This window comes from Ovis canadensis, chromosome 20 (assembly GCF_042477335.2).
Source record: "Ovis canadensis isolate MfBH-ARS-UI-01 breed Bighorn chromosome 20, ARS-UI_OviCan_v2, whole genome shotgun sequence".
NCBI classification, from domain to species: domain Eukaryota; kingdom Metazoa; phylum Chordata; class Mammalia; order Artiodactyla; family Bovidae; genus Ovis; species Ovis canadensis.
Window position 1 is genome coordinate 26213695 of NC_091264.1, and position 18311 is coordinate 26232005.

The window sequence follows — 18311 nt, forward strand, 5'->3', positions numbered from 1 at the left end:
AAGGTCCGTCCAGTCAAAGCTGTGGTTTTTCCAGTAGTCATGTATGGATGTGAGAGTTGGACTATAAAGAAAGCTGAGTGCCAAAGAATTGACGCTTTTGAACTGTGATGTTGGAGAAAACTCTTGAGAGTCCCTTGGACTGCAAGGAGATCCAACCAGTCCATCCTAAAGGAGATCAGTCATGAGTGTTCATTGGAAGGACTGATGCTGAAGTTGAAACTCCAATACTTTGGCCACCTGATGCAAAGAACTGACTCATTTGAAAAGACTCTGATGCTGGGAAAGATTGAAGGCAGGAGGAGAAGGGGACGACAGAGAATGAGATGGCTGGATGGCATCACCAGCTCAATGGACATGAGTCTGAGTAAACTCTGTGAATTGGCAATGGACAGGGAAGCCTGGCGTGCTGCAGTCCATGGGGCTGCAAAGAGTTGGACAGGACTGAGCAACTGAACTGAACTCTACTGACAGTGTTAGAAAGTGTTCCAGTTTCATTCTTTCACAGGTGGTTGACCAGTTTTCCCAGAACCACTTGTTAAAGAGATTGTCTTTTCTCCACTTATATTCTTCCCTCCTTTGTCAAAGATAAGTTGTCTGTAGGTGCATGGATTTATCTCTGGGCTTTTTATTTTCTTCCATTGATCTATCTTTCTGTCTTTGTGCCAGTACCATATTGTCTTGATGACTACAGCTTTGCAATATAGTCTAAAGTCAGGCAGGTGGATTCCTCCAGTTCCATCTTCTTTCTCAAGACTGCTTTGGCTATTTGAGGGTTTCTGTAGTTCCATACAAATTGTGAAATTATTTATTCTAGTTCTGTGAAAAATACCGTTGGTAGCTTGATAGGGATTGCATTGAATCTATAGATTGCTTTGGGTGATATACTCATTTTTCACTATATTGATTCTTCTGATCCATGAATATGGTATATTTCTCCATCTATTTGTGTCATCTTTGTTTTCTTTCATCAGTGTTTTATCGTTTTTTATATATAGGTCTTTGGTTTCTTTAGGTAGATTTATTCCTAAATATTTTATTCTTTTCATCACAGTGATGAATGGGATTGTTTCCTTAATTTCTCTATTTTCTAATTGTTAGTGTATAGGAATGCAAGGGATATCTGTGTATTAATTTTATATCCTGCAACTTTACCATATTCATTGATTAGCTCTAGTAATTTTCTGGTGATGTCTTTAGGGTTTTCTATGTGGAGGATCATGTCATCTGCAAACAGTGAGAGTTTTAATTCTTCTTTTCCAATCTGGATTCCTTTTATTTCTTTTTCTTCTCTGATTGCTGTGGCTAAAACTTCCAAAACTATGTTGAATAGTAGTGGTGAGAGTGGGCACTCTTGTCTTGTTCCTGACTTTAGGGGCAATGCTTTCAATTTTTTGCCATTGGGGATAATGTTTGCTGTGGGTTTATCATATATGGCTTTTATTATGTTGAGGTATGTGCCTTCTATGCCTGCTTTCTGGAGAATTTTTATCATAAATGGGTGTTTAATTTTGTCAAAGGCTTTCTCTGCAACTACTGAGATAATCATATTGTTTTTATCTTTCAATTTGGTAATGTGCGACTGAACTGAACTGTATCATATTGATTGATTTGGAAGCAAGGAATCTTAACCACTGGACCACTAGGGGATTTCCCTCGTTACCTCTTTAATGGTCCTATCTCCAAATATACATTCCAAGGTACAGAAGGGGGACAATTAAGTCATCAACATACGAATTTGGGGGCTGGAGAACACTAATCAGCTCAAAACATAAAGTGAATCAAAAGGTATTAATCATTACAGGAGGAAAGCTGGATAATGGCATGTTTTGCCTTATCATGTGCACTCCCAGAGTTGTTTCAGAGATATTTATAAACATTCACTGTGTTCATATGAACATCCACCAGGGCCATCTTCCCTGGTGGCTCAATTAGTACAGAAACTGCCTGTAATGCAGAAGACCTAGGTTCAATCCCTGGGTCAGGAAGATCTCCTGGATAAGGGAATGGCAACCCACTCCAGTATTCTTGCCTGGAAAATCCCATGGATAGAGGAGCCTGGTGGGCTACAGTCCATGGGGTCACAAAGAGTTGGACGTGACTGAGCAACTAACACTTTCACTTTTACCACTGCATTCAAGGTTTGGTACTAATCTAGGAAAATATAAACTATGGAAGACATGGTTTCTGCTTTCAAGGAGCTCACAAGCTCTCTGAAGAGCCATTTAGAGAGATCAGAGTTTCTCAAGCTCAAAAGCACATCAGTGGGGCTTCCCTAATGGCTCAGTGGTATAGAACCTGCCTGGCAAGGCAGGAGAGATGAATTCAGTCCTTGATCCAGGAAGATCCCACATGCTGCTGAGCACCTAAGCCTGTGAGCCACAGCTATTGAGCCTGTGCTCTTGAGCCCCAAAGCCACAAGAGAAGCCACCACAATGAGAAGCTGGAGCACCACAACTAGAGAGTAGCCCCCATTCACCACAACTAGAGAAAAGTCCATGCAGCAATGAAGACCACATAGCCAAAAATAAATAAAAATTATATATACAGTTTTTTTAAAGTGTATCAGTGCAAGCTGTTGGCTTGTTAAACCATAAATCACTGAGCCCCACCCCCGGAGTTTCTGATTGAGTGGATCTGGAGTGGGCTCAAGAATTTGCATTTCTAGCAAGTTTCCAGGTGCTGCTCATCTGGAGACCACACGCTTTCAGAACTACTGGACTAGATGGGTCAAGATCACGTGTGACGTACATGACTGAGGTGGCACAGGTGCTCTGAGAGCACGCTGGAGGGCCTTTTTCTGTTTTCATGCTAAAGCAGCTGAGGAGACAACTTGGAAAGTCCCTCTGCACCTGAAAATTCCCCAGAAAAAATTTTAGCATTTAATTGTAAACATATTACGGTAAGAAACAATGCATTGCCTATACCATTCATTTTCTACTTGGCAAATACTACCATTCATTACTAATTACATCTATATAAGAAAATAGAAAGAGCCTGAAGTGGTAATCAAGTCTGGCGTCTACCCTTGCTCTAAAAAGGCAATGGGAACTTTGGCAAGTCACTTCCTGCCTCTGAGATTTGATTTTGGTCATCTGTAAAACTAGAAAGATTAGATGAGAAGATCTTTATGTTTCCTTAAAGCTCATCTTTATGCTTCAAGCTCAATCTTCATGATTCTATATGTCTTGCCTTATCAGGATAAAAAGATTCATAAGAAGAAACTAGGACTGTGTCTTTTGCTTCTACTTATCTCTGTGGCACAGTACCTTGAACATAGTAGCTGTTCAGCAAGTGTTTATAGATTAACTGACTGTATCAGTCAATACCCCTGCAAAACACAAGAGGTACTTGTCTCATAGCCATAGATTATAGCTTTCTCTCACCCTAAGGCTAACCCTTAACCCTTATCTGGTAGCTTGACTACCAGAAGCTCTCATTTTCAGGTGTCATTCCTCTTTGTCACCAGTCACTCACACCGTTAACTTTCAACATTGTTCCAATCCCCATTCATTTCTCTTGGGCACAATATTGAAGGAAATTATCCACTGGCTCTATTGTCTTTCCAGTCATTACCTTGCTTCCTGATTTTATTTAATCTGGCTTGTGGCCTTCTGTGCTCTGAGTGTGACCTTTAATACACAAAGAACTACCCCATACGTTGTCTATCTCTTAATCAGCATATGTTCTATGTATCAGGGCTTGTGCCTCTGTCACCTGTGGGCCTTGGGCAAGTTATTTACCTTCCTGGCTATAATAATAATCAAGAGGATTGAAGAAAAAAAAATATGTATATGCCATATGAATATCTATCATATATTAGTGTGTATGTGAGTATATACAGCACATAAAATTAATTAGACTAGTGCTTAGCACATAGTTAGTGCTCAATTAATATTAAGTATTATCCCTGAAAATTAGACTGTACCTAATTCTCTAAGCTTTGGGTGCTTTTCTGGGCTTCCCTGGTCGTCCAGTGGTTAAGAATACACTTGCCAATGCAGGGGACACAGGTTCAATCCCTGGTCCAGGAAGATGCCAGGGAGCAACTAAACTCATGCGTCACAACTACTGATCCTGTGTGCTGCAACTACTGAAGTGGATGAGCCCTAGAGCCTGTGCTCTGCAACAAGCAAAGCCGCTGCAATGAAAAGGCCGAGCACTGCACGTAGACAGAAGCCTCCACTCGCCACAACTAGAGAAAGCCCAAGCGCAGCAATGAAGCCCCAGCACAGCTAAAAATTAAAAAAAACTCAAGTACTTTTCTGAGAAAGGCAAAAAATTGTTCTGAAGTCTTAATTTTTGAAAGCGCAAATAGCCACTTGTTTTGTCGCTATAATATGTACAATAAAAATAGCAGGAGCAAAGATTAAGGCAAGGGAAACTCAGGATCTTAAACGTATTCTCTTTTGGGTTTAATTAAATTCCATTAAAAAAAAAAAACTGTTTAGTACCTACCAAAGGGAGCTACGTGATCTTAAAAAATTTACAATATAAACTCTGCACTTGAAGAGCTTATGATCTCATTGGAGAAATATGAATCCTTTCATGGCCAACACTCAGGTAATGCTTGCTGCTCTTAAAGACGATGCTATGAAGACAGTGAGCACTTAGATAACAGAAGAGTATGATTGCGGCAAAATACTAGTACACTGCTGTGAGTTTAAAAATTATTGGCTGCAATGATCAGAGAGCTGCAAGAAGCCCAAATGGCTTTGTGTTGGTTTGTAAAGACAGACTGAACTCAGGGTACATATGTAATTTGGGCTAAAGTATGTAATCTGTGTTGTCTTTACAGCCCTGCACAAGGAGACAGGCTCTTTGCCAATATAACCCCCATTCATAAGAATAACTTCAGAGTCATTCTGATGACTGCCAATGATAAGTTTGATTTTCATCTAGTGAGTGGGTGTCCCTCTAATAATGTAGCATCACTGAACACAGAAACAAGCTTAACCTATCCGGAGAAAAGTAACACTACTTCTGTAAAGAGGACAGCGCAACTCACTTGCCCTCTAAATTGAGCCCAAGATCGAACCGAGACATTCAAAGAAATGTTGACATACACTGAAGGCTAAGGCCATAAAAAATGGTTCCGTGTTTACAGTATAGTTTTCTAGTTCTGGCTGTGGTGAGCTGTCCATATTTGTTTTAGCAGAACGTAACCTAAAAAGAGAACTAGAACAGAGTTGGAAAAGAGGAAGTGTATGTTGAAAATGTAAGTTTCTCCAAATTATCAAGTGGATTTCATCCAATCATGTTAATGCATGTCTTCTTCGTCATTTGAATCTTGAACACCCTATGTGTTAAGCACAGTGTATGCTACTATTCCCAAACCATAAGCTTCAAGAGATGATTTGAATAGAGAATCTTCCTAGTTTCTTCTTCAATAAAGACTGAAATAAAATCTGTCACCTTTTTCATCTCTTTCACATTTTGCCTCTTGACGTCAGGAGGTCCGACTGATTTTTCTCTCTGGCTTTCTGCTTCTCATTTATTTAAAGAAACTTTTATTCATTCACTTTCCAAGTATAGGAGAATACCAAGAACATCACACAAAGCATCTTTTGCCTGTGCTGTGCAGCATGCAGGATCTTAGTTCCCCAACCAGGGGTTGAACACATGCCCCTTGCGTTGAGAGCACACACACACACACACACACACACACACACACACACCCCACACACAAACCCACTGGACCACCAGGGAAGTCCCCTGTCTCTCCTATCTATTTGCATCTTACTCATCCTTCAAGATTTTACATCAAGTTCTATATCCTCCATGAGCCTTCCTTGACTTCTTCAGCCTCCTCTGAACCCTGCCCTTGTGGATGATATACCCTCCGTTAGAACTTAATCATAGCTTACCTTGTTAAATCCCTTAAACGCATCTTGTGTTCTTTGAAAAAGCAGTTTGGCATGATGGGGAGGGGATGGCTCTGCCACTTAGGTATGGCAAATTACTTCTCTCTGTTTCTGTTTACTTACCTATAAGCCAGTGAGGATAGTAAAACTGCCTATGTCACAGGATTTATATAAGGATTCATGTAAAGAGCTTAGAAGAACACCCAGCACATCTTTGTTTTTGTTTTGTTTGTTAAATATTTGCTGTATTAATAGGCTTGGTCATTTATTATAATTGCCTTTTTTTTTTTTTTGGCCATACCACAGGGCACCCGGGAATCCTAGTTTCCTGACTGGGGGTCAAACCCATGCCTGCTGCATTGGAAGCATGGAGTTTTAACCACTGGACCACAAGGGAAGTCCCCCAGCACATCTCTGATGCTCAATTTTGGTTGCTATCACTGTCTCTCTTTTGCCCCTCTCACTTGACCCACTGTCAGCCCTTAGCTTTTATGCTCAATGGAAGAATGATTTCTGCCCTCAGTACATTTATAATCTAGTTATAGAGACTAAACAAATGCAAAAAAATAAAGCTGTATATTATTAAATGATAAATGAGATATACAATAAACAAATGTTTCATTACTATCTTTTTAGTGTTTTGGTGTTCCATGAAATCTTTCTGAGTGAATTTTTTTTTCTTTTACTTAGGTGCACTTTGTGGCTTTTCCAAGTCTTGCATCAATAATTTTATTCTATTTTTTAGAAAATGACAAACAGTCCCCTCATCAGCTTTCATACATGTGAATTTTGTCTCTCTCTCTCTCTCTCACACACACACAGCCCCTCTACTTTATCAGTTAAACATGCAGAGTTTTGGAGCATTTGCCTGTTTTTGATCTGAAGCATACATTTTCCTCATCTTCTAATAAGGTATTTCTATAACGGTCTCCAGGCTTCCTATAGCCTTTGTACATTCCAAGCTGCTCTTTTTTTGTTTTTACCTATCCAGTGTTACCCAGGAACTATAAAATCTTTGTGTATAGCACATTCAATTAATTTTACTCAAACTCTCAGTACTAAATGTGTAAAAATCAAAAAATGAATCTAGGTTATTTTTATTTCTTTAAAAAAAAACAAATGAATTGGTAATGAATTTACATATACTTTACTGAATAACAAAAACTTTTCTTTCTCCAACATTGCTGAGAAAATTGGAAGCTGACTAAGGGAGATTTACAAACTTGAAACAAATGTCACATCTTATCAATGACAAGAACCAGTTCTAACTTGACTTCATAGATTTCCTGACTGTTCTGCTGTTGGGACATTCTGGATTTCCTAGCTGTCCATCAGTACCACAAGCACTACAACTTAAAAAGGAAACTTCAGTCTTTTTATTTATTTTAAAATTTATTTTATTGAAGTGTAGTTGATTTACAATGTTGCATTAATTTCTGTTGTACAGCAGAGTAGTTCAGTTATACATACATATATATACATTCTTTTTCGTATTCTTTTCCATCATGGTTTACCACAGGATATTGAATATAGTGCCCTGTGTTATACAGTAGGACCTTGTTGTTGATGCATTCTATATGTAATAGTTTGCATATGCTAATCCCAAACTCGCAATCTATCCACTCCCCCCCACAACCACAAGTCTGTCTGCGAATCTGTTTCTGTTCATAGATAGATTCATTGGTGTCATATTTTAGATTCCACATGTGAGTGATATCATATGGTATTTGTCTTTCTCTTTCTGACTTATTTCACTTGGTATGATAATCTCTAGGTCCATCCGTGTTGCTGCAAATGGCGTCCTTTCACTCTATTTTATGACTATTACAATATATTCTCTTTTATGGCATATCTTCTTTATTCATCTGTCAATGGACATTTAGGTTATTTCCATGTCTTGGCTATTTTATATAGTGCTGCTATGAACATAGGGATGCATGTATCTTTTTGTATTATAGTTTTGTCCCTATGTATGTCCTGAAGTGGGATTGCTGGATCATATAGCAACTCTATTTTTTGTTTTTTGAGGAACCTCTATACTGTTCTCCATCGGAGAAGGTGATGGCACCCCACTCCAGTACTCTTGCCTGGAAAACCCCATGGACAGAGGAGCCTGGTAGGCTGCAGTCCATGGTCTCAAAGAGTTGGACACGACTGAGCAACTTCACTATCACTTTTCACTTCCATGCATTGGAGAAGGAAATGGCAACCCACTCCAGTGTTCTTGCCTGGAGAATCCCAGGGTCGGGGGAGCCTGGTGGGCTGCCGTCTTTGAGGTCACACAGAGTCGGACACGACTGAAGCGACTTAGCAGCAGCAGCAGCAGCATACTGTTCTCCATAGTGGCTGCACCAACTTACATTTCCACCAACAGTGTAGGAGGGTTCCCTTTTCTCCACACCCTCTCCAGTTTTTACTTTTAGACTTTTTAATGATGGCCATTCTGACTGGTGTAAGGTCATATCTCACAGTAGTTTTATTTTGGCTGGGCTGGGTCTTCGTTGTTGTGAGTGCTTTCTCTAGCTGCAATATGGGGGCTTCTCTTTGCAGTGACTTCTGTTGTAGCACACAGGCTCTAGGCTCCCAGGCTTCGATAGTTGCAGCTCAAGGGCTCCAAAGCTCGGCTCAGTAGTTGTGGCATATGGGCTTAGTTGCTCCATGGCACTGGGATCTTCCCAAACCAGGGATCAAACCAGTGTCCCCTGCACTGGCAGGCAGATCTTAGCCGCTGGGCCACCTGGGAAGTCCTCATTGTAGTTTTGATTTGCATTTCTCTAATAATTAGAGATGATGGGCAATACTGCATGTGCCTATTGGCCATCAAGGTTTCAGTCTCTTTTTGGGGGGGAGGCGGGGAGCGGCGGTGGGCATGCCATGTACAGCTTTCAGGTTCTTAGTTCCCTGACCCAGGTATCAAAGCTGGGTTCCTGGCAGTGGAAGCACAGTCCTAACCACTGGACAGCCAAGGAATTCCCAGAGGCATCAGTCTTTTTAAATTTAGACTATTTCCTGTCTTATGATTTGTAGGGAGTTTTCACATATATTCTACACATATGAAATTTAAATTTTTCTAAATAATCTTACAACTAGTTGAGATAATTGGAGACATTTTAAGATATAGAAAGAAGTGTATTGCAGCTGACTTTCTCCCAAATTTTCTTTCTTTCTTTTTATTTTACCAAACAAGGAGTAAAATAAAAAACGATTTTTTTTTTCAAAATTAAACTTTAAATTTAAAAATTCAGTAATCCTTCTTTTTAGGAGAGAAATAAGAGATGCAGACCCAAATTATTTCTATTCAATTAACTGCAAATAATGTATAGAGAAAAACTGATAGAGACCTAGTTATATAAGTGTATCAAGTAGACTCAGCGGTACTTTAAAAGATAGTGAATAGGCCTCCCTTTCAAACCTCTTCTAAACTTTGATTACAGAAATTGCTGAAGTCATTCTTTTGACAATACCTTGATTAAATCCATATCAGGTAGAATATGGAAACCACCTAACGATTAATTTGGCTATTGTTCAAACAAACATAAACCAATTCTCCCCTTTCCTGAGAATTGTTAGCATAATTATGGCCTTCATCTTTCCAAAAGCACTTGTCATTTAATTATTAGTGTGATTTTTCGGATTCTTTGTTAGAATCTTTGAGACATCACAGGTTATGCTTGTTTTTATTATTACAACTACAGGTTGATGAATCAAAACATCAAATTCTCTACCTTTGAAGAGTAACTTTTAATGCAAAATATACTTGAATGTTTAATAACCATCTTTAAAAGCGGTTTTAAGTAAATAAAAGCTCTTTTCCAAGCAAGGTCCATGTTTTATAACTTCCAGCTGTGAAGTACCCATCATATGAAGCAGACATGTTAGATGTTAATCACTTTAGCTAAAGCTAATTAAAGAGTGAGCCCTACAAAGATCTAGAGAAAGTGAATTTGATTGAATGTATACAACTAGTTTGAATCATATTCTCTCCCAAGATGATTAAAATCTAACTAGCTAGTACGTTATCTTTGAAACTTCCAAGGTGCAAGACCATCCCCAAATTCTTCCTTTTCATCATCGTTATAATCATAATCAGCATCATTGCCATCATAGCTAATATTTATTGGAAGTTTACTTCATGCCAGTCTACGAGCTTTATACGTAGAATTTCATTTGCTCCTTACAACAGTCCTATGAGGGAGGTGTCATTATCTCCATTCAGAGTCTAAAGCAATTTGAGGAAAGATCAAGCTGATGAAAGGTTAAGCAACTTCATGAATGTCATATTAAGTAGTAGGTGCCAGATCCCAGATCTGAAAGCAGGCTAACCCAGTTTAAAGATTGTTCCTAACCTTTATTTTTACTTTGCCTAAGCCCACTTAATTCACTTAAATTTGGTATAAAATGACTTTAATCATGAACTTTTTGTTGGGACCCATTTTGATTTTTCCCTTCATCAATGAATATTGGATAACATATTCATTCAAGGAATAGGAAGACAAGGTATAAATAACTGAAAAGTTAACAGATTTTTTTAAAAAAACAAAAACCAAGAAACAAATACATGATTAAGTGGCATAGACAGTTTGCCTAGCAATCTGGAGTGGAACTATTTTAATTGTGTCCTGAAGTCTGGAAGGACTTTAAATGAAAGTGTAGAGGGGGCATTCTCAGAACAATTTGACTACCTCTACAAAGGCAGAAAGTCCAGCTCTACAAAGGCTAGACAAGTGGGAACAAGTGAGAATAGTCCAGTAGGGCTTATGAGAGGAAAGGAAGAGGGGACGGAGGTGGGGGTCACATACATTGATTGATACTTGACGTCTTACTCAGTACAAAGAACAGTTTTAGAGCCCAACATGAGGAAAATTTTGGATAGTCAGGGGTTGAATTTGTGTTGTTTTATCTCTTCTTCTCTTAGCTGTTGTATGACCCTGTGTCATTTTATTTATGTTTCATTTTCCTATCTGTAAAAAAGGAATAATTCTTGTTCCCTTGGGCTTTTTCCTAGTCATCGAAAATGAATGAGTTAGGCCACAGTATACAAAAGGAAAATATGTAATATTTCATAAGATAATAAAAGTTGTGAAATATCTGAGCATCTTTATATAACAGCATTGTAGAAAACTTTTAATGAAACATTTAAATTCATTAATGAGTGCAGCTATACAGATCCTCAGACCTCATTTTTTAAGTGGCAGAAACTTGAAAAAAAAATTAAAAGAGGATGTAGTTAGCTTTCAATTACTTAGGAGGACCCGACAACTCAATTTACGGATTACAAAGAATTTTAATTTACTCATTTCACACGTCGTTATCAACTCTACAAGTTTAAAAGGACAAAGGATGAAAGTCGAATTGGTCAGTTTCCGTGTTATTTCCAAGGGGGCATGGAGTGGGGGTGAGGGGGGAATTTCCTTTGAGTCAAGACTGGGGGCAGCCAATAATTGCTAATATTGCCTGTCTGGTAATAACAGGATGACGAGAAGGTGAATACAACGTGAAAACTCTGAGCACATCTAGCGCGCCTTCCCACCCTCGCTCTTAGATGAGGCATTTTCTTCTCTCCCGCCCTCACAGAAGGGGCTGAGACAGCATCTGGCATCACAATACTAACATTTGTTTCGTGATTTCCTCTTTACTGGGCACTCTGACACACATCACTTCTTCGGCATCAGGATTCACTGGAACCTTTCTGCATTTTTTAAAACATAAAAATCTGCCAGGGGATCTGGGGGCCGATCTTTTCACCGGCTGTGACAATCGCGATCTGGACCCCTCCCCCGAGCGAGCGGAGCTCTCCGGGTTTTATTCCAGGCCTGTGACACCTCCGTGAAGCCGCCGTTGTGACTCATATCTTGCAGATCCTGCGCCCCCAACATCCAAACCCCAGAGAATCCAGCCCGATCCCACAGCGCGTGGTCAACCCGCCCAAGCCGACTTGGAGGTCTCGCGTCTGAGTCAGACATAAAGACCACCCTCGTCGGCATCCTCCCCCTGCCCCCCCGACACAGTCGCTCACACCCCGGCGCGCCGGCCGCCGGGCCTCGGGGCCTGACACACCAACGGCTGTCTTCTCTGCGCAACTTGTTATGCTCCAGCTCTTAGCCCTTGACCCAAAAACCCCGAGAAATGGAGAGCCGCAGAGCCGGCCTCGGGCGGCCTTTGAAGGCTTTGTTATTGTTTGGGTTTGAATCGATACGCCCCTCCCCATCCTTCCTCCCTCGCGGCTCAACACCCGGCTCCCGCCTCCCCGCACGCCCCAGCGCCCCTCCCCCTCCATTTTGGCGCCTTTTCCTTCCCGCCACGTCGTGGCGGCGTAGAGACCATTCTGACCGCGAGAGCCGGGGCGGGGCGTGGGCGGGGCGCGCGCCGCGTTATGCAGATGAGCCGGACTCTGGTTGGCTGGAGGCGCGCCGGCGGGGGCGGGGGCGGGGCGCGGCCACGGAGGGCGAGCGGGGAGGGGGGGTGCGGAGGGGAGTCGCCCTGTCCCGCCGCTCCCCCACCCCCTCTCCTCCCTCCGCCGGCCCGGCCGCCCGGCTTCCCCCGCCTAGGCCTCCCGGAGAGGCCCCGCCCCATCCCCGCCCGCCCGCGCGCCCCCTCCCCGCCGGCGCGCTCCGCCCCTTTTACTCCTGGCGGCAGGGCGAGCCGGGCGTCTGCTGCAGCGGCCGCGGTGGCGGAGGAGGCCGGAGAGGACTTGGCGGCGGCGGCGGTGGCGGGACCGGCAACAGCAGCAGCAGCTACAGCTACACACTCCCTGTGCCGCAGCGCTGCCACACCAGCCCCTCGAGCCGCCCACCCTGCCGCCCGCGGCGCTGCCTGACCCTGCCGGCGTGTCCGTCAGCCGCCAGCGCCCCCAGTCGTCCTCCGACTCGCCCTCGGCCTTCCGCGCCAGCCGCAGCCGCAGCCGCAACGCCACCCGCAGCCTCAGCCCCGGCCTTAGGCACAGCCGCCGGCGCAGCCCTAGCCCCTACTGCAGTAGCTCCTCCAGACACAGCCTCAGCGCCGACACCCTGGAGGTGGGGATGCTCTTGTCCAAAATCAACTCGCTTGCCCACCTGCGCGCCGCGCCCTGCAGCGACCTGCACGCCACCAAGCTGGCGCCGGGTAAGTGCCTCTCTCCCACCAACCCTGGATGGAGGTGGGGGGCGGCTGGACCTCGAGGGTTGAAGCTGGGGGGCTCGCGGGCCGTCACTGAGTCTCCTGGGACTCTCCCTTTCCTATAGGCAAGGAGAAGGAGCCCCTGGAGTCGCAGTACCAGGTGGGCCCGCTCCTGGGCAGCGGCGGCTTCGGCTCGGTGTACTCAGGCATTCGTGTCGCCGACAACTTGCCGGTGAGTGGGCGCCCGGCTTGCGAGGAGGGCGCGCCGGCCGGGGGCACGCCGGTGTGTTTGCCCCCCGGCGAGGGAATCTCTAACAGAGACTCTATGGGGGGGCTTTCCAGGTGGCCATCAAGCACGTGGAGAAGGACCGGATTTCCGACTGGGGAGAGCTGGTGAGTATCCTGGAGGGAGCGACCCCCCGGGATGGGTAGAGTGGGGCACCCTGTGACCCGCCCCCGCCCTAACTGCAGCCCCCCTCGCCCCTCTGCAGCCTAATGGCACCCGAGTGCCCATGGAAGTGGTTCTGCTGAAGAAGGTGAGCTCGGGCTTCTCCGGCGTCATTAGGCTCCTGGACTGGTTCGAGAGGCCCGACAGTTTCGTCCTGATCCTGGAGAGGCCGGAGCCAGTGCAAGACCTCTTCGACTTTATCACGGAAAGAGGGGCCCTGCAGGAGGAGCTGGCCCGCAGCTTCTTCTGGCAGGTGCTGGAGGCGGTGCGGCACTGCCACGACTGCGGGGTGCTTCACCGCGACATCAAGGACGAGAACATCCTTATCGACCTCAATCGCGGCGAGCTCAAGCTCATCGACTTCGGGTCGGGGGCGCTGCTCAAGGACACCGTCTACACGGACTTCGATGGTGAGTCACGCCTGAGGGGGAGCTCCCCGGGAGGGGAACTGCCCAGGTGACTCGGCCTGGCCTGGAGGCCTCGGCAGGCTTCCCTCCCCGGCCCTTTGTAAAGGTCATCGGGCCGCCTGGCTCGATGCTAGCAGGGGTGGGGCGAAGGAGGGCTTCCCAGGGTAGGAAAGCTGGGAATTTCGAGCCAGCTGAACCTGTAATGTCTCTGGCATGATTTTATTTTTTAAGTGAAATTCAGTGGGTTCCAAGCTTTCCCCATGAATAAGAGGTTGTGGGCAACCGGCCGTAGCCCAGATTTCTGAAGTCTGACCCAGTTTCCCCGCCGGTAGAAGGATGAGAGGGAGGGGACAGGGGGAGGAGAGAGCGGGAGAGATGAAAATTGATTGCCGGTTTTGTCATTTTTGTTTTGATTTATAAGGGAGTTTTCGGTTGAGGTAGTTTTTAGAGCTGCAGTGTGTGTGTGTGTGTGTGTGTGTGTGTGTGTTTTCCCCTCCCCTTTGATCTAGGGACGAATAAGGAAGAGAAGAGTAGTTTTACTAAATAATTCATTTTGTTGATTCTTGTTATTATTATTTTATCTTGGTGGTGATGTGGAGTGAGGGAGTCGGGAATGAATGTTGTGAAATAGGATCTCTTGCTGGTTTGAAAATTAGTTGGGTGTCTCCACAGAGAGGATGAAAACCTATCCTAGGGAGGGGCTTGGAGCGGGTTCTTTCAGAAAAGATGGAATGGAGAGCTCGGAGATCAAAGCAGAGGAGGGTGGGTCATCATCTGAGCGGCTTAACCTAACAAACGACAGCCTTTCAAAACTTGTGACTGGGGCTTGTGGTTTGTGTTTATTTGCCCTTGGAGGACGCTGGGTTGGGCTGTATTTTTTTTTGTATTTAACAGTTAATGGCTGGCCGGGTCCTCCCATGTTTTTTCCTTCCAGTCTTTGCTGCCCCCTGGTGAGCGCCAGCGGGATGGCCCCACATTTTTTTTTTACAACTCAAAGTTTGTAAACAGGAATCACGTGGTCTGAAGCCAGCCCAGCAGTGCTACCTCTCCCTTGGATGGAGGAAGGGGTGTGTGGGTGTCTGCCCTTGCATTCAGAGGATGGAGAGGAAGGCCTCTTAAAGGGCACCCTGACTTAGGATATTGTGCAAGTGTCCTTGCCTGGATCATATCTGAGGTGGCACTCTGACCTGCTCCTGGGCGAGGACCTCTAATGCAATTTAAGGATAGTCTGTGGGGATACCTCCCTTGATTATGCATGTGTTCATCTCCTCCTCCAGTTGTGGGTGGTCCTACCACATCCAAGTCTGGTGCTTGGGTTTGTGGCTGGCCCTGTTTGTTTCTTGGAGCTGTTTGTTTATGGTCTGGGCTGATAGAGAAGTCGGTAATGCTTTGGGTTGGAGAGTTGCCATAAGCTGCTCAACCACTCTTGTTAGCCCTAGGGAGGGGGGATTGGAGTTCACTCAGCTGCTGACAGAAGTAGGGTGGTGCCTTTTTTATTTTTTTTTTTAAGTTACTCAGCATACCTCTCAGTTGCTGTGAGTTTTATTTTTGCTAAAAGCATGTTTTCCTTCCTATTCCCTTGACTCACAGGGACCCGAGTGTATAGTCCTCCAGAGTGGATCCGCTACCATCGCTACCATGGCAGGTCGGCAGCCGTCTGGTCTCTGGGGATCCTGCTGTATGACATGGTGTGCGGAGATATTCCCTTTGAGCACGATGAGGAGATCGTCAGGGGCCAAGTTTTCTTCAGGCAGCGGGTCTCCTCAGGTAACTTCTGGGAAGCCCCTTATTGAGGAGAGGCTGGAATCACGAGGCTGATAGTCCCTGACGAGCTTGCAGAGCTTTACTCCCCAGGAGATGCTGTGACCCTTGGTTTTAGCAGGATTCTTGGCCAGTGATCATGCTTGAGAGCCAGTCTGCAGGAATCAAATGATGTGCATTTGTGGGTGCTTTCGCAGGGAGGTCAGAGGAAGAGCACCTGTGAATATTAGGAAGAAAAAGATCATTTAGTATCACTGGAAGATTTTTTTCGTTTGTTTTCAAATACCCCAAAATCCTGATCCCTTAACTCCTGGCTGTTTTGCCCGGGAGTAAGAAGTTGAGGGCTCTTTGAGCCTTCTCCCTTAACCAGGCCAGGCCCTCTCTAAATACTGCGGTTCCAGTGACCTCATTGTGGGTGGTGTTCATATTTATAAGTCGGGTAGGTGAATTGAATCACTTCATCATGCTTAGTGATGTCTCATCAAAATCCCTTGTCATCAGCCTTCCTATTTCTGGTGAGTGGGCGTCGTGGGAAAGGTCTTGAAGTTTGAAAACCACAGGTTTAAGAGGGGAGCTGGTTTTTTGTTTTTTTTTTAAGCTGAAAGCAAACTGGAGGCTCTAGATGTTAGTTAATACCTTCTCATTGAAGAAGCAGCCTTCTAGAAAGGGCCTGGTCTCTCTGTTGGATACCTGACCTGTGGGCCCCTGGGAAGCAATGTGAGAAGACCTTTACATTGCAAAAGCAAGTCGAGTCATTCATAACCGCTTGTCTTTCTTTCTCCAGAGTGTCAACATCTCATTAGATGGTGCTTGGCCTTGAGACCATCAGATCGGCCAACCTTCGAAGAAATCCAGAACCATCCGTGGATGCAAGACGTCCTCCTGCCCCAGGAAACTGCTGAGATCCATCTCCACAGCCTGTCGCCAGGACCCAGCAAATAGCTTCTCCCACAGGTTCTTCCCTCCCTGTCAGATGCTCAAAGGAGGGGAAGTGTCTTCAGCTTCCCAAGTACCAGTGACACTTACTCTCCAAGCAGGACAGTGCTTGATACAGGAACAACATTTACAACTCATTCCAGACCCCAGGCTCCTGGAGGTTGCCTCCCCAAAGGGAGGAAGAGACTCCACTCCGGGCGTCCTAGGCCTCCACTCCTCCCATAGAAGCTCTCCTTCTCACCAGTGTCCAGCATTGCTGGACTCTGCAAAATCCCAGGGGTGGGCGGTGGTGGGGGGGTGGGAGTAGGTCAGGATCCTGCCATGGAACTGTTCCCTTCATCAAGAGTTCTGCTGAAAGCCGTGACGGGTCGGGCGGGCGGGGGGTGGGGCATGGGTTGGGGTGGGTTAGGACTAGCACCATTTTAAGTCCCTGTCACCTCTTCCGACTTTCTGAGTGCCTTCTGTGGGGACTCCGGCTGTGCTGGGAGAAATACTTGAACTTGCCTCTTTTACCTGCTGCTTCTCCAAAAATCTGCCTGGGTTTGGTTCCCTCTCTTTCCCCCCCCCCCCCCCCCCCATCCTTCATATGAAAGGTGCCATGGAAGAGGCTACAGGGCCAAACGCTGAGCCACCTGCCCCTTTTCCACCTTTAGTAAAACTCCCAAGTGAACTGGTCTTCCTTTTTGGTTTTTACTTAACTGTTTCTAAGCCAAGACCTCACACACACACGCACACATACACACACACACACACACAAATGCACAAACAATGCAAATCAACAGAAAAACTGTAAATGTGTGTACAGTTGGCATGGTAGTGTACAAAGGATTGTAGTTGATCTAATTCTTTTTTAATTTTGCCTTTTAAGTTATTTTACCTATTTTGTTTTGGGTTTTTTTTTTTTTTCCTTGGAAAGATGATGCTCGTTCTAACCTGGAGGTCAATGTTATGTATTTATTTATTTATTTATTTGGTTCCCTTCCTGCTCCAAGCTTCCACGGCTGCCGCCATAGTTTTCTTTTCTCTCCTTTCCTCCTCTGACTTGGGGACCTTTTGGGGAGGGCTGCGATGCTTGCTCTGTTGGTTTGTAGGGTGACGGGACTCAGGCGGGACAGCTGCCGCGCTCCCTGACTGCTGCGGGGGGGCCCCCCTCGCGGGCTTACTCAAGTGGGCGTGGGGTCTGGGGGTGATGGGGGAGGGGTGTTGCTGACTTGTGTATATAGGATAGATATATGAAAAGCAGTTCTGGATGGTGTGCCTTCCGGATCCTCTCTGGGGCTGTGTTCTGAGCAGCATGTAGCCTGCTGGTTTTATCTGAGTGAAATACTGTACAGGGGAATAAAAGAGATCTTATTTTTTTTTTTTTATACTTGGCGTTTTTTGAATAAAATACTTTTTGTCTTAAGTTGTGGCTTACGTGTTATCCATGCAGAGGCATGCTAATGTGCTCTTGGTAAGTGCCAGAATCTATCCTGGGAAGGAAAGGGGGAGTGGTCTGCCTGAATCTGGTTGCTTACCACAGGGCTTCTGGGATACACACTTTTCTGAAATGAATGTATGGCCAAAGAGTAGATGGGCCAGTTCTTGTGTGGACAAGATTTGGCTGGAGGGGCCAATGAAATCCCAACCTCTGTTTCCAATATGAATTATTTTAGGGCTGAACTAAAATAGCACTAGTCAGATTTCATGACAGGCCACTATGGAAGCTCTGTAGCTATGGAAGTTCCGTAGGCATGGAACTGTAGAGCATTTGCTGGAAAGTTCCACTGGACAAGGCAGACCTAGATGCCAAAATCTTGCTAA

General features: G+C 45.0%; 1 protein-coding gene across 1 annotated transcript; it reads left to right on the top strand.

The window, feature by feature from the left end:
• Positions 1–12318: 12318 nt before the first annotated feature.
• On the top strand, positions 12319–17913 carry PIM1 (Pim-1 proto-oncogene, serine/threonine kinase). Its single transcript, XM_069564240.1, has 6 exons — positions 12319–12962; positions 13082–13188; positions 13299–13349; positions 13448–13814; positions 15402–15578; positions 16357–17913. The coding sequence occupies exons 1-6, from the start codon at positions 12881–12883 to the stop codon at positions 16512–16514; spliced, it is 942 nt and encodes a 313-aa protein (XP_069420341.1). The 5' UTR covers positions 12319–12880; the 3' UTR covers positions 16515–17913.
• Positions 17914–18311: the final 398 nt, after the last annotated feature.